Source organism: Oryx dammah, unplaced genomic scaffold, assembly GCF_014754425.2.
Source record: "Oryx dammah isolate SB20612 unplaced genomic scaffold, SCBI_Odam_1.1 HiC_scaffold_22, whole genome shotgun sequence".
In the NCBI taxonomy this organism is placed as follows: domain Eukaryota; kingdom Metazoa; phylum Chordata; class Mammalia; order Artiodactyla; family Bovidae; genus Oryx; species Oryx dammah.
In genome coordinates this window covers 4,822,972-4,849,216 of record NW_024070206.1, presented here as the reverse complement: position 1 = coordinate 4,849,216, position 26,245 = coordinate 4,822,972, and the positions used below count along the sequence as shown (strand labels likewise).

Sequence of the window (26,245 nt, the reverse complement as noted above, 5' to 3'; positions counted from 1 at the left end):
CCTCACCTGGAGATAAAGTCCAGAACCATACACTGCCTGCCAGTAAAGAGCCTGCCTACAATGCGGGAGACCTGGGTTCCATACCTGGGTCAGGAAGATCCCCTGGAGAAGGGGATGGCAACCCACTCCAGTATTCTTGCCTGGGAAATCCCATGGACAGAGGAGCCTGGTGGGGTACAGTCCACGGGTTACAAAGCATCGGACACGACCGAACGACTAACAAACACTACAGTACGAGGTGTGGGAAGGGTGTTCTGTGTAATTAGAAATTACAAGTTTCTATTTAAAATTTGAAAAAAGATTACCCTTCCCCTCATAGAAAAAACTGTACAAAACTTGACAAAGACCTGGCTAGCGAGGATAAAGGAGCAGTAACTCCTGTAGAAACCACAGGCTTGTTGAGAGCACATGGGAATTCTCGTGTGGGCCTTTGTGTGTGTGTTTTTGCAAGTCTTTATGAAAAGAAACATAATGTAGATCTGAAAAAGTCAAAAAACTTTGGCCCGGACAGAAGGTACAGAGAATCGTCTTTTTAACTGTTCCTCCATAAATGTGATTTTTTTTTCTCTCGGTTGGGCGTCTGTGGCGTCTCAGCCCTGTGATTTACTGGCTCACGATGTGGGGAGAAGGCTTCTGAGTAGGGTGTTGACGCCAAGGGGCTTTGTCTGGAAAGAAAATCCAGCGTTCGCACAACTTTAAGCCACAGCCATGTTGTCAGGAGGCAAAGGGAAGCTTCTATTAGGACGGGTGTTTCCCTTCCTTTGAAAGCGAGCTAGATACTTAGAACAGGAGCTGCGGTCGGGTTTGGTTGGGGGGAGGCTTTGGGACCACGTGATTGCTTTCTGAAACAACTGACTTGAATGAAAATCCTAAAGGCACCCTGTGAATACCAAAGAGGGCACTTTGATGTTTTCTTTTCAAAGGCAAATAGCATGTTCTACTTTTGTTTCCTTTCTGAACCCACAACTGTACTTAACAGCGAAATGTAAGGACAGGCTTCCTGAAAAAGTCGAGTGACTAATTTCTCTAATTTAGTCTCTGGCGTTCCTATACATCTGATGGATTAAATGAACTGCTTGCTGGAGAAACAGTAGCCGGGACGTGGGAAGAACCCTACCGTGGCTAATACGACGTCTTAATAGCTTGCCTCTGCAGAGGATAACCTTAAACTTGAGTCTGCGATTTCACGTTGCGGATCACAAAAGAGTGGCCTTTGGCTCAAAGAGCCACGCTGTCGGTTTTCGAGGGGGTGGGCGTGTACTCAGAGCGGGCGCCGGGTCGGTTTTGTTCCCGGCAAGGTTGACGCAGGCAGTGGCGACTCGCGGCCACGCCGGGGCAGCCTCTCCCCGGCCGCGCGGCCCGGCTCCGGGGCGCCCACAAAGCCGCCAAGTTGGGCTTGCCGGGGTTTGCCAAGAATTTAAAGGTGTCCAGAAACATCCATCTTCTCGCCACCCCCCCCCAACCCCCTTTAACAATCCCGGCGGGCCCAGGGTTCTTCGTAGAAAGACCTCGGGGAAGAGAAATGGGACTTGCTTGTAGAAAATGTCTCCAGCGCCCCCAAATGCCCAGCACGCCCGCTCCCGCAAAGCGGAGAGGAGGACGGGGGTCTGCTCCTCGGAGACCCGCCCCGCGGCCGGGGGTGCCCGTGCGGAGCCGGAGGTGGGGGGTGGGGGGGCGAACCCCGCCAGCCCGGCGGCCCGCCCCCCAGCCCGGCCTGTGATTGGCTTGGGGGGCGCGTGTGCCCGCCCCGGGGAGGCGGGGAGGTCCCCTCCGGGCGCCGGGGCGGGAGGGGGCGGAGGAGGGGGCGGGGAGAGCGGGGGCCGGGAGGGACCGGGCGTGGGGGCAGGCGCGCCGGCTTCCCGAGGCTGGAGAGCGGGCTGGGCGAGGGGCGGAGAGCGGCGGGCGCGCGGGAGGAGGGAAGCCCGGGGGCGCCGCGCCGCCGCCGTCCGCTGCACGGCGCGCTCTCGGGAGCGCACGGTCCGCAGCCTTCCGGGAGGAAGCGGCGCAGGCAGCGGCCGAGGCGTGAGCGCTCGGGCCCCCTCACCTGCGGCGCCGGGCCGGCCGTCCTCGGAGGCGGCGGCGGAGGAGGGGAGACCCGGCCGCCCAGACGCGCCGCAGCCCAGCCGCCCGGGAGCGCCTCTGATCCCGCGCGGGGCGCCGGCTCCATGGCGACCGGGCTCGGGGAGCCGGTCTACGGACTTTCGGAAGAAGAGGTGAGCGGCGCTCCCTTTCCCGCGGGACTCCCCGGAGAGTTCCCTCCCGGCGGCGGCCGGCGGTGGGCACTGGGACGACCCCCTTGGACGCTCGTCCCCGCCCCCACCCCGCGCGCCTGCAGGGGCACCCCAAAGGCGGGCGCGTCCGGGGGCAGGGGTCCCGGCGGGGTGCTCACAATCTTCCGCCCGGCGTCCCCTCCCCCCGGTGCAGCGCACTGTTGGTAAATAAAGCAATGCGAGCTGGGGTTCCCTCGGCGCTCCCCGCCTTTGGGTGCGAGGGGGGCGCGTGCGGCTCCGCGCCGCGTCTCCCGGGGCCGTGGGGCAACTTTCCGCCTCTCGCCCCTGCAGCCCTGGAGTCCATGATGGGTGTCGCGTTTGGAGAGACCCGCGCCGCGCGGGGGAGCCCGGGGCCGCGGCGAAAACCTGGATTGTCTCCCCCACTGGAACTTTCTCATGATGGTGTCAGCAAGTGCTCTGCTGCGTGTGTGTGTGCTTGTTACGGTGGGAGCGGGTGAAACCTTGTGAGCCGTGCGTGTCCGACCCTCCGTCTTGCACAGTCTGAAGCCGAGAGTGTGCATTTCGGGGTCTTTGGGGTGGGAGGGGGAGATCCCGCATGGTGGCAGGTGCTGCTGGAAACTTGGAGGACGCTTGCAGCCCTGCCATTCCACCCTCCCCCCACCCCGCCAGGATCCAGCCCCTCTGGGGCGGGTGGAAGGAGGAAGCTCCATTGATCTTTTTTATTGATGAAGCCAATTAAGTAAGCCACGCCCCCGAGGCCGTCCGCTTGCTTGCAGAGGGCTTTGTTTTTTACCCTTACTCTCTCCTCGCGGGTTCCCACTCCCCCCTTTTGAGGCGATCCTGCTAACTCACTGCTCAGCCCTCTCGCGACCAGCCAGGCTCGGCCCTTATTGGTGTGTTGCGCTGCCAAAAAGAGGGGTGGGAGGCTGTCGCCGGCGCGGCGTGACGGGCAGGCTGGATGGAGCAGGTAGGAGGGGTTGGCCATCTGGCCGGGTGCGCTCTCAGGTCTGGCTCCCCTTTCGAGAGGTGAATTTACAACCCATGAGGCATTACTCAGCGGGGAGGTATTTCCTATCCTGGTTGTGCATTTCATGAAAAGTTAATGCCTGGAAATTCAAGGATTTCTGGGTTTCTCTTTTTTCCTCTCCTTTCTTTTCTGAGATCCCCTCTTTCTCTGGTGATAGGGGTGGGGTTAATAGAGAGGCTCTTATCCGAGACTCGACAATGTTATGGCTTCTCTCCCGTCAGCTTTGCTATCGTGGTTGTGTGTGTGTGTGTGTGTACGTGTGCGCGCGCGCGCGTTCCATGTGTAATGGAATAGGTGTCTTAGGGTGGGGAAAGTGTCGGGGGTACGTTTCAACCCCTCCCTCCTTTAACGGTGCTTGGTAAAGCTCGCTGTGGTGTTGATTTTATCAAAGAGCGATCGCAAAGCAAGTATTGGCATTCCGATCATTTTGCCATGCTGGACTTTTGTAAAATACCTCCGTTTCCGTGCAGTTAACCGAGGGGATGGATGAAAAGTAGCTTTGTTTCATTTACCCAGGGGGAATCTCCTCTCCTCTGGTTTTCTCTTTGAGGAGCTTTCTCTTTCATTCTCTACTTCTCCATTTAATTAGTAGCAATAGAGGGCCGGCAGTGAGCTTTTAGAAAGGTGGAGAGATACACATTCCCAAACAAAGGGGCAGGAAGTATTGTGGGGGATAAAGACTGCTGCCTCTCATCTTAGGTCTTTTTTTTTTTTTTTTAATTACATGATTGCTCTTAAAATACTGGGAAAAAAATCTTTTCTAAACGAGCATTTGGGGAGATGCAACTGGGTGAGTGAATCACAGGCATGTCGGTGTAGTCTGCGCTTTGTCTGCCTTTACAGCTAGTGTCAGAATCGACCCAGAGCACATCTTACCACTTTTGTCTAGGCGAGTTAATTCTGATGATCTTAACTGGTGTCTAGGGTGGAGGTGAAGGACGGACGGTAAACAGATGGAGGTGTGTGTGTATGTATGTGCGTAGTGTGACTGAGTTCACTCCTTCATGTTGCTGGAGGGGGCTTTGGGGCTGAATGGGCAATAGCAGGGGGTGAGGAAGACACTATATTGATTGACTGAGCGATGGCCAGGTTGCTGGTACTGTCTTGTGCTACACACACTATATTCCAAAAGACAGGTCACAGCCATTTCAGCTTCTCCTGGGGGTGGGGAAGAAGCGCAAGGTGGTTCTGATGACTTCACGTGTGGGCCATGTTTGCTTCTTATGGGGGTTTCATGCTGTCACCTCGGCCTTCGGAAGATCGGGGATTGCCTTCGTAGAATATTAACAAGCAATGGTTGAATTTGCACAGCTTGCTTTGTCTTCCTGAATTAGTCTGTGTTAGAAAACAAGGGGAAGATTTGAGCATCTAAGAGCCCAGTGGAACAAACATCTTCCCAAGGCATGCATTTCAGCTCATACGGCATGCAGTGGGTCATCATCACCCAGGAAGATACTTTGATGCCAGGTGGAAGTCACCTGATAAACCTCTTAGTAAAATAGGCATTCGTCCCTAGCAAATTTCATAGACGTATGTTTGTGTGTTCATTGGAGGTTGATGAAAAGCATTATTGTGTGTTTGGCGGGTACTGAGTTGTGCCCTGTCACGGAGAGGCTTTAGCTGTAGGTACCGCTGGTGGTGAAGCACTGCATTAACCCAGAAAACCGCGGGATGCCAAGACAGAGGGCATTGTTCCTAGGTCTGTCCAGCTTGTCGAATGAAAGGGATTAAGTGCGGGCTTTGCTTGTGTGAGCGCATGTGCTGTTTATTTTTTGTTGTGCCTTCCTGGCCAGGGTTCCTCTGGTAAATGATGGTTCATATTCACCAGATCCAAATTAGGTCCATTTAGGTAATCAGATTTGAAATTGCTCTCAGATGAAGGACTTTGGTGTCAGAGGGGTTAGCAAATTCACCAAATTTCTGACTCAGGGCCCAGCATCAGATTTGGTTTGGAGTCAGAAGAGTCTGGACTAGTTTCTGCATTTGGCTTAGTTCCTTGGTGGTTTTTTTGTTTTTGTTTATTTTTTGGCAAGCTGCAGCTCATTTTGGCACAGTCTACTCATGAATATTGCTGTTAACCTTCTGGAATATTTTATTACAACATAAAAATGTATCCTTTATGGGATTTTCTGTTGAGTGAAAGTTTGATAGCTTTTTCCTTAGGTATGGTATTAAAAAAATTTTTTTTGATGGTTAGAATGAGGCAGACGGCATAGAGATGAAGGCCAGCCTGACATGGGATGGTACATTGCCTTCCCTCTTTGTTTCATACAAAAAAGGATAGTCTCTGTGGCACTGTGTTTTAGGCCTTTATATGCTTACTGTCTCATTTATTCCTCATAAAAACCCAGTGAGGTATGCTGTGATTTACAGTTGAGGAGTGGAGGCTCAGAGAGGTGAAGTGACCTGCATAAGGACTCACAGTGAATAAGTTGTAGAGCCAGGATTTGAACCTAGTTTGAGTCTACGAGCCTCATTTTTAACATGCTCCCTCTCCCTAATATCTTGAAAAGTCTTCAGAGCTAAATTATTCAGGATAAAGTAAGACAGACATAAGTGTCAGGGGTTGTAAACTGCTGGCTCCCAGGTCAGAGCTGTCCAGGGACCCTGCTCAGTGTTGTCTGTGTCGTGTTTTAAAGCCGGGATTTTCATGGAAAATGGTGAGACTCTGGCTTCTCTGGAGGCGCATCCCCACCTGGCAGCAGTTAGTGGATCTGGGCTGTGGCTCTTGAGGTCCCGGCAGCCGTGGTGTAGTTGCCACGGTCTCCTCTGCTCCCCGTTGGCTTAGTCACCTTGCTCATTTGTGTATAGTTACCCGCTTCACAACGTATAAGCTTCACCTTTGACATGGATATTGTATTTTCTTTACTCCAGGGTGCTATCAGTTTTAAGACATACCGCTATTTCTTCACCACTACAAAACGAAAATTGCTTTCAAGCTGTGATATACTGTTGATTTCATGAAGCAACATTATTTTAGAGGTGTAAAATATGAAAACAAGGGTGTTTTAGAGTTCCTGAATTACTCTAGTTGGAAGCCTGGGATAACCCTGAATCATCAATTTCAACATTCAACGCCCCTGCCCTGCCCGCTCCCCCCCATCTGTGAACAATTTTATAAGTCAACTGCTAGTTAAATTTTTGCTCTTCTTTGAGAAAAGGGCTGGACTTAGAGGAAGGCTCTTAAGTGGGCATTAGCAGAGGAGAAACGGGAAGCCTGGGCCACCTGACTTAGCCAAGTGTGAGTAATTAAGAACTGTTAATCGATAGAAGGTGGTCCGTGTGTGTTTTCAAGAGATTTCTAAGACCGAGCAGGCCATCTTTGCAGCTGTGCAAAAATGAGCACAAGATTGCTTTCAGAAATCAGTTTGGGTATAGTGTCTGGATCCGAAGGAGGCTGTGAGAGGCTGGGTCCCCGGGAATGTAAGCCTTGCCCTTCATCCCAGCTCCAAATGCCTGAGTCAGGCTTAGCCCTGCTGGTCGACGAGCTCTCTGCCCAGGACATGGGCTACCCTCTTTACACCTGTGTCCTTACCGCTGGCATTTGAGAAGGAAGCCTTAAAAAAGAATGGGTTTTGTGGTGACATTTGAAAGCAATTTGAAAACATATATATAATTAAATATAATATTAAATAAATATATATTATTTAATATAATAAATATATATATTATATATATACATTTTGTTCAGTATAACGTGTTGTTTTAAATTTTCTCTGTAGGAGGTTTTTCTTTGCTTCCAGGAGTCTGTAGAATTTGTAAGCAATTGACATTTTAGTGTATATTCTGTTTTAGTTTTATTGAATGTTTATTTCGTCACTGAAAAGTAGTGTCCTTAAGGAATAAATTTTTTTGGTCAAAAGCATAAAGAGAGGGGTAAATGAGAGTCCTCAGATGATTGCATTTCTTTTCCATGCAGAATGCAAATTTAATTTTATTTTAAAATTTTACTATGTAGTTTTGGCTTTGCTACATGGCTTGCCGGATCTTAGTTCCCCCACCGTGGGTCGAACCTGTGTCCCCTGCAGTGGAAGCTTGGAATCCTAGCTAATGGATCACCAGGATATTCCCAGGATGCAACGTGGTTGAACGGGGCCTGGCATCTTTGTTTTCAGTGCAGTGAGTGCCCACATCCCCAGGAAACTTCCTTGGAAAGCTGTTTGGGAATTCTGGGAGCATCAATATGTTTGATACACCTCAAGAAAAACATGAAATATCTCAAGGACGAAATCCTTGATGTTAAGAATGGTTTTAGAACTGTATCACAGCAGTACTTTTGAGTTCCTGCTAAACTGCTTCTGCATGCCCCCCCGAAGGGAAGAACCTTTTTGTTCATTGCTAATTAATAACCTTTCTGTGTTATGCAGTTATTTACTTCTTGGTGAAAACATAATACTCTGTGACTTATGGAAGAAACAAATTAATTCCTTTGTGATAGATTGAGATCATATTAAATTGCTACTTTTGAGTTAAGACGTTTAAGCCAGCTTTACTGTTGCTCTTAAATTTTGGGTCCTAGGCAAGTAGCAGCAATCAAGAGAGACCCTAAGTTGAGTTTTTAAACTTTCTGATGCAGTAGGTCTTTGAATAAGTGATTCTGTCTTACTGATTCATTTGTGATTTGGTAACAAAGCAGACTACACAGTCTTTTGACAGTCCATGTAAAAGAGGGTTAAAATAATGAATCAATAGTATAGTAATGATAAGTGTTAGGGTTGTAGAATTAGTGCAGGGCATGAGAAGTGTGACAATGTTATGTTCTGTTTTTATATTGTTTCTCTTCCAGGTCACAGTATAAGCAAATATATTTCGTTTTCCAACTATAGGTGGCAATATTTGTACTGTTTCTGTTTAATGATATTACTGTTGGCTTGGGGGTTGTTTGTTGGTGGAACATAGAAATGGGAGGATAATTTAGAGATGAGGATAAAGAACCTAGGTTTAGAAAACAGTGTTTTCCCCAAAAGATCAGTTCTTTACTAAAAACAAAGTGATATTTCTCACTGTGGGCAGTATCAGGAATCATCTGTTTTCTAGACTTTTCAAGGTTCCTCTTACCCAGAACATATTAACATTTGAGGGAAGTGCAGGCGTTTGGATTTGGGGAAAAGCCCCCACAACATACGAATGCACAGGAATGCATAGCCTCACATCCTTTCTTCTTGGGTGCATAAGGACTTCTGAATAATTCCATTTGAGTTGCACAGACCGTTCCATAATGGCCCTAACTGACTTTGAGAAGGAATTGATAACCATCACGGCTCCCAAGTATTGAATTGCTGGAGTTATTCTTGATTCCTGAGGCAAGAAGGAGGCTCAGGTTCTAACAGAGAGAAAAGCAGTGAGTCAGGATCTGTGACACTTATTTCATAAAAATGTAAGATATCGTTATAATCATAAAACTTTGTTCTGAACCCATGTGGCCTGAATGCTAACTTTATTTTAATAGTTTTAGGTGAGAAAAGCCATATTACATAAGCGCGTCCGGGGTAACAGACTTAAATTTGACACTTTAGTCGACTTTTTGTCCCTAATTTCAGAATCCCATATTGATTCAGAACGGGCCGAGTTTAATGGCGAGGGTATCGGATTGCCTTGCTGTCATCAGACTCGCTGCTTGGCGGCTTCTTGGCAGGCAGGCAAGCATCCAGTGAGAGGCTTCGTATTCTTTTTATGCCTCCTGTTCACTAGGAAGAAAGGGCCATTCAAAGGTGACTTCTTTTAGTGTAAAGTGCTGCGCGTGAATGTGAGGTCTGTCCTACGCACAAGGACCTTGGCCGGGTTTGTAGGGTTGGCGGCCCCAAGAACGAAATGAACTTGCCCAGGGAACGGTCCCGTTGCTGGGTAGGGTCATGACCCATCTCCTGGGACTCCTCAGGGCTTCCCAGACACACTGTTCTTCCTTTGGAAAAGACCCTGATGCTGGGAAAGGTTGAAGGCTAAAGGAGAAGGGGGCCGCAGAGGATGAGATGCTTGGATGGCATCACCGACTCAGTGAGCAAACTCCAGAGGATGGTGAAGGACAGGGGAGCCTGGCAAGCTGCAGGCCATGGGGTTGAAAAGACTCGGACTTAAGCGATTAACCAACCACCACCAAAGATACCCTGACGTGAACTTTTGATCCTTGAGTTGCTCAGGTCACCTCCGTGGCCACTCCTGTCTTCCAGGGGAGATGGTGCGTTCCGTCTTCTGTGTGACTTGACCCCTGCGGACCGAGGGAGCGGACTCGGTAGGGGATCCTGTGGAACAGCTGCGAGGGCCTGCCTCTTGTGAATCTGTGTGTGTGTGTGTGTGCCTCTGATTCTTGGTCTTGCCTTTGTTCATCCAGTTTCCATAGTTTAATTTTACTTCCCTGTTCAGCCTCATTCGAGGCACGGCTCTTCCTGGCCTCCTCGGGAGCCGTTCTGGGTCACGCCTTGTGTCTTTTAGAGCATCTCATGAGGCTGGACGTGCCCTTGTGGGTTGATGTGGTGATGAGGTGGCCACAGGGAGAAAGATGGACAGTGTGCTCCCACCTGGCCAGAGGTCACTCGGAGTTGTCCCACTTGAACATCTGTTTTAACGTTTTAAGCTTCAGAGTTAAACCGTTTTTTGTGATCTGTGTTTCCAGTGTACATTTTGGTCACCACATTAGATGTCATCAGTGCAGGGACTCCGGGGTAGATAGGCTTGGGTCCCAGGCAACCTGTGAGTGGGTGAAAGTCGCTCAGTCGGATCCGACCCTTTGTGACCCCTACAGTCCATGGAATTCTCCGGGCCAGAATACTGGAGTGGGTAGCCTTTCCCTTCTCCAGGGGAGCTTCCCAACCCAGGGATGGAACCCAGGTCTCCTGCATTGTGGGTGGATTCTTTACCAGCTGAGACACAAGGGAAGCGCTCCCCGCCCGCCCCGCCCCCCCCCCGCCGGTCAGGTAACATAGCAGAAGACAAACTGTCTACTAACTTTTCCTGTTGTTTAGCTGGAGATGTTTGCATAGAAAGTGTTAGTTTTATTTACATGTATTAAGTTTTGTTTTTTTTTAGTGCTGGAAGACACTTTGGTTTTCCCAGAAAAATGAAAGCAAGCCTACACTACGTAGAGACTTCTCGTGCTCTGTAAGCACTCAGTATTAACAATTCATGAGAAAAAGTGGGTGTATGTGTATCCCGCTAAATTCAAAGCTCTGTGTACTTAGGACTCTCCCAGCCACCTTCAGCTCCAGAAGAATGGGAATCTGTTAAGAATAGTATGCTTTTTCTAAGCCTCCATTTTTTTCTCTCTCAGTTCACCAGTGGTTTTATCTTCGGGTGTCATCAGAATGCCAGCTTCAACTTAGGCAGTTTGGTTTGGAAATGGGAAGGAGTATGGGTCTTTTTTTTTTTTAAGCAAAACTGAGGATCCGTTTACTTCCTTTTATAGTTTCTTCTAATTCTTTTTGTGCTTTCTATGCTGTGTGCGATCATTGGAGGCGGCTGTGATTACAGTCAGTCAGGTGGTTTTTAAACTTTGAACTGGCTATGTCTCCTCCTTGCCTGTTAACTCCTGATGATAAATGAACGTGGTTCTTGGATGGAGCTGTACCCAGAGGGAGCTGAACTCTGTGTGTTCTAGAGTATGTTTATGCTGATGATTAAGAAGTTGGTATGGGCTGTGCTGCCTGCCTTTGAAATAGGGGTCTTAATTGTCTGCATGTTATTAGCAAAAGAGAACATTTAAGCTGGAGTTAAAAGCTTATTCTTCTCTGCTGGGAGAAGTGAGATGGAGAATGTTATTTATTGTGCAGCCACGAGGGTGGCAAGTGGGGTGGGGAGAGAGTGAAGAGTGTTTAATAACATGGAGATGTCAGTAATATAATAAGTGGAAAAAGTAGGTTACAGAACAGTGGGTGTGCTGTTTCTTCACAACAGTAGAATCCTATTGTGGTTTAAAGTGTTTATGCCAAGGAAACATGACCAGGAATGTAACCAACCCGTGATAGTGATGGCAGTTATCTTTGGGCAAAGGTATTGCCATTCTTTTGGTTTTCTTTCTTTGCTTGCTAAATGTTTTGTGTATTTCTACTACGAACTTTTTCCCCTCCCCTCTTTAACGTAAGAGTGAGTCTGAAAATGAGGCAGAAAGAAACCTCCCAGATGTAGATACTTCAAGCTTTGGGCAGCTGGATAGTGTTTGATGTAGATACTTTGAGCTTTGGGCAGCTGGATAGTGTTTGCTGGGTTGGGCATGCTTTCTCAGCAGCCCCCTTTGTGCTTTGGGTCCGAGGATGTCGAGGTTAGTGCACTGCCAGTGGCGCCTTCTAGGAGCCTTCCACGGTGGGAAGCGGAGGGGAGAGGTAGAAGGTTGGTTATTTTTTCAGAAGAAGTGGATGTTACATCCGATTCTTTTTTTCACCCAGCAACTTGCAAACCAGGTGTTTCAGTTTCTCTGCTATGGACACGTACGGCTTGCATTTTCATCCTTCAGGGTCTTGTGGTTACACAGACGGTGTCTGAATCTTTAGTAGTGTTCTAACTTTCTCCTGTGCGCACTATGAAAAGTGTGGCCTGTGAGCAAACTCAAATTTGTTTCTATTTTGTTTTCTTGGGTTTTGAGTGAGAGGTCTTGTCATTATGTAGTTGCCGCATTGAGGTGTTATCTAAATTGAGCGTTTAGATATCAGAGTGGTAACTACACATAGCCATAGTCTTAGGCAAAAATAATAGAGTGGCCAGAAGCTCTTCTTTGTTTTGCTTTCAAGCTGAGTAACGTCCCTCAAGTGTCAGTGCTTCCCGGGGTCTGTTTCATGGTGGTTCCTTCCTGAACGGAAGGACAGGGTTGGCCAATGCCATGTAACAGCTAACCTGGGATGTGTCTTTACCCGCCCTCCTCATGCGGCTTTTAGTATTTCTGAAATAAGGATGCATCTTCCAGTTGATAAGTGCATTTCGTGTGGTGGTAGGTCCTTCACTCGCTTATCTCCCCCGCGTCCCAAATCCTCCCCAAAGCTGAAGTTGGCCAATGTCAACCTTGTGTGTTACGGCAGATTCTTGGTGGTTGTCACAGCAACTGCAGCCTTAATCTCTCTTGTTCAGTTATGATGTGTCTGTTAAGAAGCTCCCACCTGGACCGTAGGACACGTGTCTGCTCAGTGACCCCATCGGGGAATCAAGTCCGTTTTTCACTACTCTGCTGTCTACAGCCTGGCCCGGTTTAGAGCCTTTGTTGGTCTGAGGTTGGCTGCCAGTGGCAGTTAGAGTTTTGTTCTCCTTTTCTACTTGGAGAGGGAAGATAATCACCTCCTGTGGCTTTCTGCTTAAGATTAAGAAAATCTCGTTCCCATAATCAGCCAGGAAATCTCCCGTTGTGTCTCCCTGGCCCACAGAAGCTGAGATCTGCGCATCCCTCAGCCAGCCAGTGGGAAGGAGGGGGTGGGGTTACCTTTATTGCCTTACTGGTCCCACCCTTGAGCTGGGTGAGCCCTGTGATGGCCCCACAGTGCACCTGTTGGATAATTCATCCACCTTCAGAAATGTCCATGGCCTCATGGAATCGCACAACTCCCTTTCCCCAGAGAGGCGGCCCAAGTGTTTAAGTGTTGCAGAGATCTCTGGGTGACACCCTGCCACTTCTCCACCTGAAAGTTTTTTTTTTTTTTTTTAATGTCTAGTGACTCTGACGTAGTTGGTCACTAGATCCGTCGAGCCTCCGGCAATGAAGAAGGAACAAGATGTTCCAATAAACCTCCCATTTGGAGAGGGAGCAAATAAGGAACCTCAGGGTATGGTTGCCAGTGGAACAGGAGTAGCAAGGAGCTCTCACTGCTCAGCCAGTCCGGCCGCTTCCGGCTCTGCTGTTGTGTGTCCACTGTGAGGGTCTTCCTCGATCCCTGTCTCCTGCAGCTGCACCTGGATGGATGGGAACCAGCAGAGCCCCCTACTCTGGGGCCCTGCTTGGGTGAGAGCTTGTGACTTCAGGGTGGTATGTCTGGGGGTTCAACAGCCGAAGGCTGGTATCAGTTGTGGAATACTTGGCAGTATTGCTCCCATGAAAACTTAGATTCCAGTTTTTTTTTTTTTTGCTTCCAGTCAATCCCCTGGGCTGGTAAATGATAGCCAGTGATCTTACCCAGATGAACTCTGTGCTTTGGGAATTTCTGTGTCTTCGCGACAGGTCTCTATGCCCTGCTCATCCCATCGCTTCTGCCTCGAGGTAATTTGAAAAATAGTCTCGAATGAAGAGGCACCAAGTTTGGGTAACAGAAAGCAGGGCACTTAAACTCACTCTGCTCAGCAGAACCTTCTCTGGACTGGGATCGTGGGACTCACAGGACCCTCTACCTGCCCCGGCCCTCTTTGGACATTCCAATTTTGTTTATAGTGTAGTTTGTATCACAAAATCTCTGATAGTTGGGGACGCTTGATTACAAGCAACTCTGATTACAACCCACTCTGATGGATTTGAGCAACACGGGATTTACTGAAGGCATTTTGCATAGCCCAGAAGTACCTGTCAAGCTGGAGAGTCAGGCCTGGCCAGTGGTCAAGGATGAAGAGAAGCTGGACACTCAGGATTGCAGCCAGGGAGCATCCGACAGGGTCCCAGGGCCCCTGGACACTGCATGCCGCCTCCCACACTGTCCCCACCCCCTTGGCTGCCGTGTGGCGGGGCGCGTCTTGTTGTAACTGCCTCAGCCCTCCTGTTCCCTACTTGTGGTGGGCGTCCTCCCAGCCACTCTCAGGCTCAGTGATTCTGTAGGAGGAGTCCCAAGACCTGGAAACGGGTCCACTCACAGTTAGAGCTGGTTACAGCAAAAGGATAGCAAAGTGAAATCACTAAAGAAATAAAGGTGCCCGGAGTGACATCGGAGATCAGCGGGGAGCTTCCGAGAGGCCTCCTCCAGGGGTGTCAGGCAGGGCGTGCTCCATTCCTCTGACCACTGCTGGGACCACGTGGGGGAGTTGCTGTCTCCAGGGCGTTGGGTCGAGACCCAGTGCCCAAGCTTGTTGTTGGGAACGGATTGTGTTAGTGCCGCCTGCCTACCACATACTAAAATTCTAGCTCCCAGGAGGAGGGCAGGTGTTGGCACAGACAGTCTGGGCACCCTTCACCATTGGGGGCACGTTTGTGTTAGTGGACAGAGCTGTGTGCGTTCAAGTTCCCGGAAGCCAGCCCAGAGCCAGTCCTGCAGGCGCACTTGGGAAGGACAGCAGCCTCAGGCCCGCTCCACTGCCTCTTTTCTGCCCACTCTCCTTGTGTCTCTGGTGGGAAAAGTCCAGCAGGAACCTCTAACTGGGCCCACCGCCTCGCTGCTGGGGGGGTCTGTTTCCCCCTCTTCAACTTTTGGTTTCTGTCGTGGGGGATGGCCCCAGCCGCCCTGGAGCTCGGGCCGTGGGAATCCCCAAACACAGGAAGTGGTTTCTGATGCTGGGAAGTGCAGCGTTCCTCCCAGAGTCAGAGCCTCGGTGGGGAGTGAGGCTGAGTGGCGTGAGCCTCTGCCATGTGGCCATGAGGGAGAAGCTCTGATGCGTTTTTGTAAATTTCACACCCTTGAGGGGGGCAGAGTGCCCCCCCCACCCTGTGTCATGGAGGGGGTCCATGCTGTCCAAGAACCCACAGTACGACGAGTTCAGCGGAGACCTGAGTGAGGGGTTGATGGCTACTCGAGGTTTTGGGACAGAATATTCCAGACTGGGAGGGACGGGGGGGTGGATAGCAGACACAGAGGCTTGAGGAGCAGAGAGAGAAGCAGGGTGCCTGGGGCGTGTGGGGCAGGGGTGTGGACAGAGGCCACAGGAGCTGATTTGGGGGGCTGGGTTTTTCTCAGAGTTGCGGAGCCATTGGAGGGTTTTAAGCAGAGCAGTAGCAGGATCTAATTTGTGAAACGCCTCTAGGGAGAAAGGATTGTTGCGGGAAGAACATGAAAGAAAGCAGGGAGACCAGTCCAGAAACTCCAGTACTGGTTGGTTGGTCGGGAGGTGATGGTTGGCTGGGGTGTGAGGAAGGGCATGGTGCCATGTGGTGAGGTGGATGGGTTTGGTGTGTATTTTGGAGGAAGTGCCTGGGTCTTGATAGATGTATATGGAGCTACCACCCAGGGTTTTGGTGTGAGCAGTTAGGTGGTCAGTTACCTAATAGTAAGGGGAAAAGGGGAGATCCAAAGGTGTGTTTTGATTACGCTAAGAGTAACATACCTGCTCGGGCTTCCCTGGTGACTCAGTGGCAAAGAATCTGCCTGGCAGCCTAGGAGAAGCAGGAGGCGAGAGCTCGATCGCTGGGCCAGGAAGACCCCCTGGAGAAAGAAGATGGCAACCTACTCCAGTATTCTTGCTTGGGAAATCCCAAGCAAGAGGAACCTGGGGTGCTGCAGTCCATGGGGTCGCAAAGAGTCAGACATGACTGAGCACGCACGCACTCGAAGGGGATAAGACCAGAATGGACTCAATACACCAGCAATAGCCTCCTGCCCAGAGAAGGCCAAACCATCGTGTGCCTGGCGATGCGAACAGAAGTTTCTGTCTGCAGTTGAAATGGTGCTGGAGACACGAGTTTAGACATCAAATACGATGTAGCAGAGCTGCGTGGAACCAGCTTGGTGGCGAGGAGCGTCATTGGGTGTAGACCTAGTTTTACGTTTGTATAAATGAAATATCAACCGAAGAATCTGAGTTAGCAAAGAAAGGGGCTTTGAGAATGTTTTACCTTTTAAACTGAACATCAAGTGTGAGAAGTATTGTTCTGATGAGTCCACAGTTCACGTTTTCAGATCCTCAGACCTTATTTCTCCACTCAAAACCCTTGTATAGTCTTAGATTTTGTATATTGTTCTTTCATAACAAGCACTTGTCTTGTTAGAATGAGGCTGGTCTTAGAACACAAAAAGATTAATAATTGCAGGAAGGGGCAGGAGTGGCCGGTAACGGACGATTTGATGAATGGGATGAGGTGGGTTGGTAAGTCCCAACATTGGTAATATCCTGTTGCTCCAGGGAGGAGAGACTTCCCAGGTTCCGAATCTTTTTTTCTGTTCGTTTTTTTTTTAATAATTAAAAATAATTGAAGTATAGGAAGTTCCCTGGTGGTCCAGTGGTCAGGATTCCACACTCTCACAGCTGAATGCCTGGGTTTAGTCCCTGGTCGGGGAACTAAGATCGTATATGCCACGAGTCTTGTGGTGCAGCCAAAAAAAAAAAAAAAAAAATTGAAGTATAGTTAATTTACAGTATTGTTAGTTTCAAGTGTATATCAAACGTGATTTAGTTGTACATACATGTATATGTATGTATATACATTCTTTCAGATTTTTTCAATTATAGTTTATCAATCTATGCCAAAACCAATACAGAATTGTAAAGTAAAAATTAAAAATAAATAAATTAATTAAAAAAAAAAGATATTGAGTATAGTTCCTTATGCTATACAGTAGGTCCTTGTTGTTTATTTTATATCTAGTAACGTGTATATGTTAATTTCAAACTCCTACTTTATCTCAGTTTCCCAGTCTTGTGATTTTAATACCTGGGCAACAAGGACATTGTGCTTCTTCGCCAGGTGACCTTAATTCTGCAGAGTGACGGTTTCAAGCAGATATTCTGGTCTGGGCAATGGCAGTTTCAAGGATTCCTTTGGCCTTTAAGAAATCTGTGGAAAATAAAAACCAGTGTAAAATGATCCAAAGTGCCCTTCTTCTTTGGAATGTATTTGTATTTTGAGGGGGCTTGGAGAAGCAGGAGGTCTTTTCACTTGGAACTGTAGGGAAGGAGGATAGTTAAGAAGAAAATTTGAAGTAATGGTATAGACTAGGAAAAAGAAGGGGAGGTCTGTATGGCATGAACAAATAAGGGTTTTGTTTTTTGGACTGGCTGATCTGCTGAGATTGTCCAGTCTGGGATTCTGGCTTGTGTGGAGCGGACACACATGAGACCTGATGCTGTGCTGGGGACTGAGGTGGTCAGTGACACAGAGCCCCTGCTCTGAGGGAGGGTCTGATATAATTGAGACAGGCATGTGGACAGCAGCCACTTGTGGTCAGTGTGGTAGTAGCGATAACTGTGTAGGAGGGCAGCTGAGTCTGGGCTGTGAAGGTGGCTGGAAAAACTGGTGTAGGTTTTGAACAGTGACGTCTAAGTTGAGTTTTAGATTAAAATAAGCCAGTAGTTAAAAGTTGGGAACTTTTCCTCTGCTAGGTGCTGATGCGTATATCTGACAAAAACTAACTTGCAAAATCTTCACAACAGCCCTTGAAGGTGGGTATTTTGTAAATTCTTTTTTTTTTTTTCAGTATTTACTTATTTATTTGGCCATGCAGGCTCTTAGTTGTGGCATGTGGGATCTAGTTCCCTGACCAGGGTTTGAACTTGGGCCCCCTGCATTGAAAGTGCAGAATCCTAGCCACTGGACCACCAGGGAAGTCCTGGAGGTGGGTACTTTATCACCATCTCACAGGTGGGCAAACTGAGGCACAAAGAGATTAGCTAACTTGCTCGAGGGTCACAGAGCTAGGAAGTGGCAGAGCCAGGACTTGAACCAAGGCAGTCGGGCTCCAGAGCCTGTGGGTGGGACCAGCACCCGGCGGTGTCTCCGGGCAGGTCTCCAGGGAGCGGAAAGGGGGCACCCGCGAGGCCCAAGTGGCCAGAGTCACAGGAGGAGGTGGTTATCTGTGAACAGCCTTGTGGACCTTGCCAGGGAACCGGGGCTTTATCCTCTGGGGCACTGTGAGAGCTCGTTAGAGCTGTGCTTTCCTCATGCTCACCTTGCAGCCGGCAGAGAACAGACGGGGAGGTGGACCACGGTAGGCGGTCCCATAGCTGGCTGGGCAGAGCTGGTGGCCGTGGCCGTGGGACTGACCACGTGGGGGTGCAGGAGGCAGAGAGTAAATGCCAGAGGCACATGGAAGGCAAAAGGCGTTGTATGTGGCTACTGACCGATTAGACTAGAAAAAGGGAAGACTCTAGAATAACCATCACCCCCCTCCCCCCAGGTTTGTTTCAGGTGACTACTGGATGGGAGGGAGAAACCCTTTTTAAAATTATTTACTAAATACCAGGTACAGTGGTTTTAAACTGGGTGGTAAGCCCCCCTGACCCCCTCAGAACCTTTGTAGTACCTGAAAAGGCTTTTGGTGGTTAAAACTTGGGAGGTGCTCCTGGCATCCATGGGTGAGGCCAGGGATGATGCTAAACATCCTACAAAGCACAGGAAGGCCCCACAATAAAAACTTATCCGGCCCCAAACACCAGTAGTGCCAGGTTGCAGAAACCCTGCTCTAGTGTGTACTGGTTTTACACGATTATCTAATTTAATCCATCCACCAAACACGTGGGGTTCTTAAATACTCTTTTTCATGTTTTTCAGATGAGAAAAGCAAAGCTTAGCAAGTGTGGGTGGCTTGACCAAAGTCCCGGGGCCTAGTGAGGGCCAGAGTCAGAATTTGGACCTGGGTCTTCGGCGTCCCGGTGGAGATGTGTCCTTTTCAGTTCGCCTGCGGTTTTGTTCCTCACAAGGCTGTGGAGGAAGAGGCACGTTGAATTGTGGGGCTCTTTTTTTCTGTCATGCTGGCTCCATTCTGGAGCAGGCAGGAAGGAAGGTGGTTATTTATACTCAGCTCTGCATAGGATCGAATTTTCCAGTCCCGAAGGTCTTACGGAGAGTTCACAGGAGTTACTGTCTGGATGTCGGCTTTTCTCCTGCAAATATTCACATGCACCATCTTTGCCTTTTAAAAATACTGTTGTTAAATTCAGGTAAAATGGGAAAATGATAACTTCCCATTTATTTATAAATTCCTGTTTCTTCCCTGTGCATATTAACTATTGCAGCTTCCCAGTGATTTAATTATGGAGTATCCCTTGGAGGAGGGGTTGGGAGGGTCATTCATGACCACTCTGGGTTTAGAGGTAGCAGAACTATTAAAAATACCTTGATTTGCTAGAGGTAAGGAGGCCTTCTGAGAATCAGTCAATTTTAGTGTGGTCTGAATTGACTAGAGGGCTTTCTGTATTTCAAGAGAGTGTGGCATTTCGATATCTGTCCGCTTTTTAATGGTGGCTCTCTGGTTTCCCGGCAGCCTTCCTTGGTGGCCTGGGATGATAGAGCCCCAGGGACAGAGTTTTCGCAGTCAAACTGTCTAATGCCAGGTCACTGGGCTTTTCACGGTTGTGCATTTTGAGGTCTTTGGGTGGTGAGCTGAATGAGGCTGCCCTGCTGAGCCCGAGATAGGTGTGTGTGGGCCTGATTTCTCCATGTGGACCCCAATCCTGTTAATATTTGTGTCCGGCCTCATAGCACCCCCGTGCCTGAGCTGCTGGGCCCATCCGGTGAGTGTGCAGTTTCTGTCCTGTATCCCTTGGATCTGTTGTCCTAAAAGATACTGGGGCTCCCGCATCCGGGCAGCGCTTCTTTGGACGATACCTATTTGCTGCACCTTCCACTCTGATGCCAGTGCTGCTGGAAAGTAACCGCTTAGGAGTTCAGTGAGCCAACAGCAGGATCTTTAGCTTTCTGTTAGGAGAGTTCAAGTATACACAGAAAATCAGAAAAAAAAAAAGTGGAGAAAAGGACTTCAAACTTTACAGTGTGCTGGTTGCTGGCCTGGATTTTACTGCATACAACACTGAACTTGAGTGTGGTATTTCCTTTTCAGATTCCTTGTGTAGATTCATTCCTATAACACAGAAGAAGTCATAGGATATTTTGACAGAGAAATGGCAGGGGTAATCAATAAAAAGAGCACTTCTAAATTGAGACCAGTATTGAAGAATAATGACAAAAATATGATATATTCACTAATTCAGTGCAGTTCAGTTGCTCAGTAGTGTCTGACTCTTTGAGATCCCGGGGACTGCAGCACGCCAGGTTTCCCTGTCCATCACCAACTCCCAGAACTTAGTCAAACCCATGTCCATCGAGTTGGTGATGCCATCCAACCATCTCATCCTCTGTCATCCCCTTCTCCTCCCACCTTCAATCTTTCCCAGCATCAGAGTCTTTTCCAAGGAGTTAGTTCTTCGCATCAGGTGGCCAAAGTATTGGAATTTCAGCTTTAGCATCAGCCTTTCCAGTGAATATTCAGGACTGATTTCCTTTAAGATGGACTGGTTGGATCTCCTTGCAGTCCAAGGGACTCTCAGGAGTCTTCTCCAACACCACAGTTCAAAACCATCAATTCCTCAGCACTCAGCTTTCTTTATTGTCCAACTCTCACATCCATACGTGACTACTGGAAAAACCATCCATAGCTTTGACTAGACGGACCTTTGTTGGTAAAGTAATGTCTCTGCTTTTTATATGCTGTCTAGGTTGCTCATAGCTTTTCTTCCAAGGAGCAAGTGTCTTTTAATTTCATGGCTGCAGGCACCATCTGCAGTGAGTTTGGAGCCCCGCCCCCCAAAATAAAAGTCTCTCACTGTTTCCATTGTTTCCCCATCTATTTGCCATGAAGTGATGGGACTGGATGCTATGATCTTAGTTTTTTGAATGTTGAGTTTTAAGCCAGGTTTTTCACTCTCCTCTTTCACTTATATTTCACTATATTAATGTTACTGTTACTCATTGCTTACCTGATTTGGCTTAGGTGTTTTTTTTTTTTTTTCCTTGTTTTGAAATTTCCTGATGAGGAATACCTTATTCTAATATTGCTTGCCTTAGGCAGGACAGTTAATCATGGGTTTCTTTTTCTGCAGTGGGAAGACAGCAGGCAAAAATTATATAGTGTGTTTTTTTCTTTTTTTTTTTTTTAGGCCTGAATAAAGTACACCCTCCTGAGAGAGAACATCAGTAAGGATTTCATGGGTTGACTTAAATTATTTTTATTATAATGTTTCTTAAAATATATCCAAACATTAAAGGAGGAATGAACGTGTTTATAGTGCATAAATCACCGTAACTATCACTGTAACCAACACACAGGTTCATTACAGATCCGATTCCTCACCTAATTCAATTGAGATTTTTGTTCAGTCACTAAGTCATGTCTGACTTTTTGCAACCCCATGGACTGCAGCATGCGAGGCTCCCCTGTCCTTCACTATCTCCTGGGGTTTGCTCAAATTCATGTCCATTGAGTTGGAGATGCTGTCCAAACATCACATCCTCTGTGCCTTCAGTCTTTCCCAACTTCAGGGTCTTTTCCAATGAGTTGGTTCTTTGCATCAGGTGGCCAAAGTATTGGAGCTTCAGCATCCATCCTTCCAATGAGTATTCAGGGTTGATTTCCTTTAGAATGGACTGGTTTGCTCTCCTTGCAGTCCAAGGGACTCTCAGGAGTCTTCAAATTAACTTCCTAATTTAAAATATTTTTGGTCACGCCACATGGCATGTTGGGTCTTTAGGTCCCTGATAAGGGATGGAAGCCATGCCTCCGTCGGTGGACATGCAGAGTGGTAGCCACTGGGCTGCCAGGGATGTCCCGACTGCATGGTTTTTACGGTGGCAGGTGGTGCTGACTTACTGAGGCCACAGCGTCGTCTGTGGGCGTCCCGGCTGCTGGACAGGTCTGTCCTCCCGACCTGCCACGTGCCAGGCGTTGGCTGCTCACTCTGCTTTCCTTTGTTCCCGTGGTTCAGACTTTTCCTGTACCATGTGCTCTTGGGGCGCAGAGACACCAGTGACCTGAAGTCTTGTTAGCTGGAGACATAGAGGCATTACCGACACCCTCTTGATTGTGAAGACAAGACTGGCTTTAGCCCCAGAAATCATGGTGAGCCCTCCATTACTTAATGTGGCCATGTCGATGGTCTCGAGTGTATTTGTATTAAAACATTAAGATCGTCATGGCCTGAGGCTTCCTGGACCAGAAGTGGTCCTCACTCTTCACCCTGCAGGGATGGTTACTGTGGTGGGTGGTGGCGCCTCTTTGGACAGCCAGTGTATTTTGTCCATCAGCTCTGCCATCAGACACTGTGACTCGTCAGAATACAGATGGTTCACTCCTGGCCCAGTGACCACCTGCACTGAGAACGTCGACTGTCCATTGCGTCCGGTGCCACGGTTGCTATTTGCTCCTGCACCCGTCTCGCCTTTAGCTTCATACTGAGCATTTTCCTGCTTAAAGAACACAAGTCAGTCAGGCTCTAATCTTTCCATTCCTCAGCAACCCTCTTTCCATTGCCACCATCAGCTGACCTTGCTGATTTTCCAAGCAATAAATGCTTTTGTTGTCTTGTTTTCAGGGTGAAGAAAACTTTTTTTTGTTGTTTTTTGGCTTTCGAGTCCCTGACAAGGAAGGCAACACCGGGGTGCTCTGCTCAGTGTCGAGTGGGTGCTCAGCGAAACACTGGTAGTTGTACTTCTCTAAAGTTGTATTAATACTTTAGGATTCTTGCCTTTAAAAAAATGACTTTCTCCGTCTGGTTATCTTAGCCAGGGATGACAATAAAACAAGGAACACCTTATTTGAACAACGCTGGACATTGGCTGTCCAAATGAGCATTGCATTTCGAGGTGGTTTCTTGGGAGGCCTTGCCTCTACTCTTCATGAGGTAACCATGGATCAGTGAGCTCCTTGCTGATCCTTTGAGTTGTTCTTCAGTCACTCAGTCATGTCCGACTCTTTCGACCCTATGGACTGCAGAACACCAGGCTTCGCTGTCCTTCACCATCTCCCAGAGTTTGCTCAAACTCACGTCCATTGAGTCAGTGATGCCATCCAACCATCTGCTCCTCTGTCATCCCTTTCTCCTCCTGCCTTCAATCTTCCCCAGCATCAGGGTCTTTTCTAATGAATTGGCTTTTTGCATCAGGTGGCCAAAGTATTGGAGCTTCAGCATCAGTCCTTCCAATGAATATTGAGGGTTGATTTCCTTTAGGATGCACTGGTTGGATCTCCTTGCAGTCCAGGGGACTCTCAAGAGTCTTTTCCAACACCACAGTTTGAAAGCATCAGTTCTTTGGCTCTCAGCCTTCTTTATAGTCCGACTCTCTCATCGATACATGACTACTGGAAAAACCATAGCTTTGACTATATGGACTTTTGTTGGCAAAGTAATTTCTCTGCTTTTTAATACGCTATCTAGGTTGGTCACAATCCTTACTCTGTCAAAACTGCCTTCTCAGCCAGGTTACCAGCCATCTCAGCCTCCTTACCTTATAACAGCACCTTATTTAAATAGTCTTAACTGGGTTGAAGACTCATCTTCATCAGGATGGCTGACTCTGAAGCTGTTTCTAGAAGTTAAGTTTATCCCCCGGGAAGACACGCTTGCCAACCACTCAGGGTGTCGGGTGTAATGGAACGTGTGGGCCTCAGTGGCAGCTCCTCCTGTAGAGAACATGGGACTCCAGGTGTGGACTGATGGCTGACTGTTGAATAGTGCTGTGGGCCCCATGGCGGCTGTGCCGGCATGCCACACTTCTCAGGGTCACAGCCGAAGAGCTGGCCACGTCCTTTCCCTGGTGGCTCAGACAGTAGAGAGGGTCCTCAGTGCGGGAGACCTGGATTCAGTCCCTGGGAAGTGGCAACTCCAGTGTCCTTGCCTGGAAAAGCCCGTGGATGGAGGAGCCTAGCAGGCTACAGTGCACGGGGTTGCAGAGTCAGGCACGACTGAGCGGCTTCACTTGCACTCATTATTGATACCTGTAGAAGAGAATCAGGAGAGGAGCTTGGTAAATCTTGCTCTCCATTAAGAAAAGTGAAAGAGCAGAAATTCCTGGTCGGTTTTTATGCAGTAGAAACACATACACATGATCTTAATGTTTTTCCCCTCCTAGTCGCTTTGGTTACTTGTCCCTTTCCTGTTGCATCTGACATTTCTTGAAGCCTTTTGGGAATCCTTTTTCGGAGCTTCCATTTTCACAGAAGTTAGGAGGTTCTGGGTTTTACTTCTGACGGTGATTGCTAGATACTAGGAAATCAGTGGCTGAGAGAGCGTTTTCTCTCCAAATGCTGCAGATTGTTTGGGGGCTGTGTTTATTTTAGGGGAGTGGTTTGTGAACTTAGATCCCCTTTTACACACCCACACCCTTGAAAGTACAAGGTATAAGTCAGAGCCTGTCATCTTTAAATGCTTTTCTAATATGCTTATCAATTTAAACACCTAAGGCCCATACTCTGAAAGTGAATGTTCAAGTCTAAGTGCGTTTTGGTTTCTGCCAAGAATGAACAAGTGTAGAGCCAGTGAGGAGTTGGCCGAACACAGCGCAGCTCCGTGGAGGCCGACTGACGGCGGATGCTGCTGCTGGATTGTGGTTCCGATCAAGCAGCATGGAGGCCTCGTCCAAAGCAAGGCTGGGAAGAAGCCCACATTTACATATCATACTTGCAAGTGTTGGGACCAATTTTGGGGAGGCATATATGTATGAAATACCATGCTGATCTCAGGCTTTGAAGAGTGACAGTAAAAGGAAATGGTGAAGTATGTGTGTGTACATATGTCTGTATAAAGATAATTGCTCCCAAAGAAGGGTTTTGTTTTTGTTGTTGGCCATGTTTTGTATGGGATCTTAGTTCCCCAGCTAGGGATCAAACCTGAGCACCCTGCAGTGGAAGTGTGGAGTCTTAACCTCTGGACCTCTGCGGAAGTCCCCAGTCTTAATACCACGGCTTAGCCCTGCAATCCCCTTGTGCTGTTTGCATTTGAGGAGTTATCACAGGATGGTTTGACATGCTGTGGTTAAAGCAGTGACGTGGGGTGGGGTGGGGTGAACCGCTGCGGGGGTACACCTGGCTTATCTGGCACGCCTGACTGGGGGAACCTGAAGGTACACCTGGATTCCTTGTCACACCTGTGGTTCTCGTGGAATAGGGTCTTTTAGCTAAGAAAGCAAACTCTAGGCGAGGAAGTGAACTGAGGAACTCTGCGGGAACTGAGCAAGGCTTCCAGGGCTTCCGAGACTGCCCGCATGTATTGTGCTTTCTCACGTATCATTAGTGTCCCAGCAGAGCTATTTGAGCAGTGGAAGCTGGAGAGGAGATGTCCTACAGCGTTTGGCAGATGGGAGGCGAGGCGAGGCGAGGCGACTTGGGAAGCTGGCACTTCTCAGCCTGCCTGGAATGCGAGCATCCCGGATGGCAGCTGGTGGAGGCAGCAGGGGCTGCAGGTGGACTGTGTGAGGGTCGGGAGCTGAGCCCGGGGGTGGAATTCCCTGGAGGCAAAACGGGGCTACACCGTTTGGCAGCAGGGCTGCAGAATTTTTAAACACAAAAGACAGAAGCATCTCACTGTTCTCAATCCCAATTTGTTTCTCGTCTCAGCGGAGAGGAAAATGTCCTAAGTCACTCAGTCGTGTTCGACTCTTTGCGACCCAATGGGCTGCAGCCCGCCAGGCTCCTCTGTCCATGGGACTCTCCAGGCGAGAATACTCGAGTGGGCTGCCATTTCCTCCTCTGGGGGTCTTCCCAGCCCAGGGGTCGAACCCCCAGGTCTACGTCTCCTGCCTTGGCTGGTGGGTTCCTGACCGCTGGTGCCACCTGGTAAGAGGGGAAAATGGTTATCTGCAAAGTGAGGGAGCTCGGTGAGGCAAGAGTGAATATGATCCTCGGGCCACTCAGACCCACGTGAGCAGATTCTCTAAATGTTCTTGGGTTGGGTGTTATCTCTTGCCTCAGACTGCTCTGCAGAAGACTGATAGGGCTACCAAGGGAAGATGTCAACATTCTCCACCTACTGTTTCTCTTCTCTTTTCCCATTACTCATGCAGCAAAGGGAGGAGCTTGAGGGACGTCCCTGAGGTGTGTGGCCGTGGCCCAGGCTCGGCGCTCGAGTGATGTGGATGCACGCTGATAGTGGGGACAGGATGGGGCCTCGGCAGCTCTGGCTCCTTTAGTTTTCCTTTGGAAAAGGATGCATTCCCCTGGCTTCTTGTTTCATGCTCTTCTCTAGCATGGCTTCTTAGAAAAGATGACTGTCTCTTTATGCCCTTCCTCAGCAAGTATTAGCAGTGGAGTAAGCACTGTTGTGAAAGCATTTATTTCCACAGCTTTTCAAGTAGCTGAGTACCAGCGATGTTAAGGTTGAAAATGAGGCCATCTCACCGGGAACCGACTTTCAGATGTTGAAGTCAATATAGATTTTTAATAACGTGGGAGACTTATTA

At 48.6% G+C, this 26,245-nt stretch overlaps 1 protein-coding gene and 1 non-coding gene across 5 annotated transcripts in view; one reads left to right on the top strand and one right to left on the bottom strand.

Annotated features, from left to right (window-relative positions):
- The first annotated feature begins 1,943 nt into the window (after positions 1-1,943).
- Positions 1,944-26,245, top strand: part of NEDD4L (NEDD4 like E3 ubiquitin protein ligase) — a 370,199-nt gene continuing 345,897 nt past the window's right edge. For all 4 annotated transcript variants that reach the window (XM_040264312.1, XM_040264311.1, XM_040264310.1 and 1 more), the window contains exon 1: positions 1,944-2,213. In XM_040264312.1, coding sequence (XP_040120246.1) covers positions 2,166-2,213 — 48 coding nt within the window. In that variant the 5' untranslated portion in view covers positions 1,944-2,165. The remainder of the gene's footprint in view (positions 2,214-26,245) is intronic.
- TRNAE-UUC lies at positions 17,551-17,623 on the bottom strand. Its single transcript has one exon. It is a non-coding gene; the product is annotated as a tRNA-Glu (tRNA).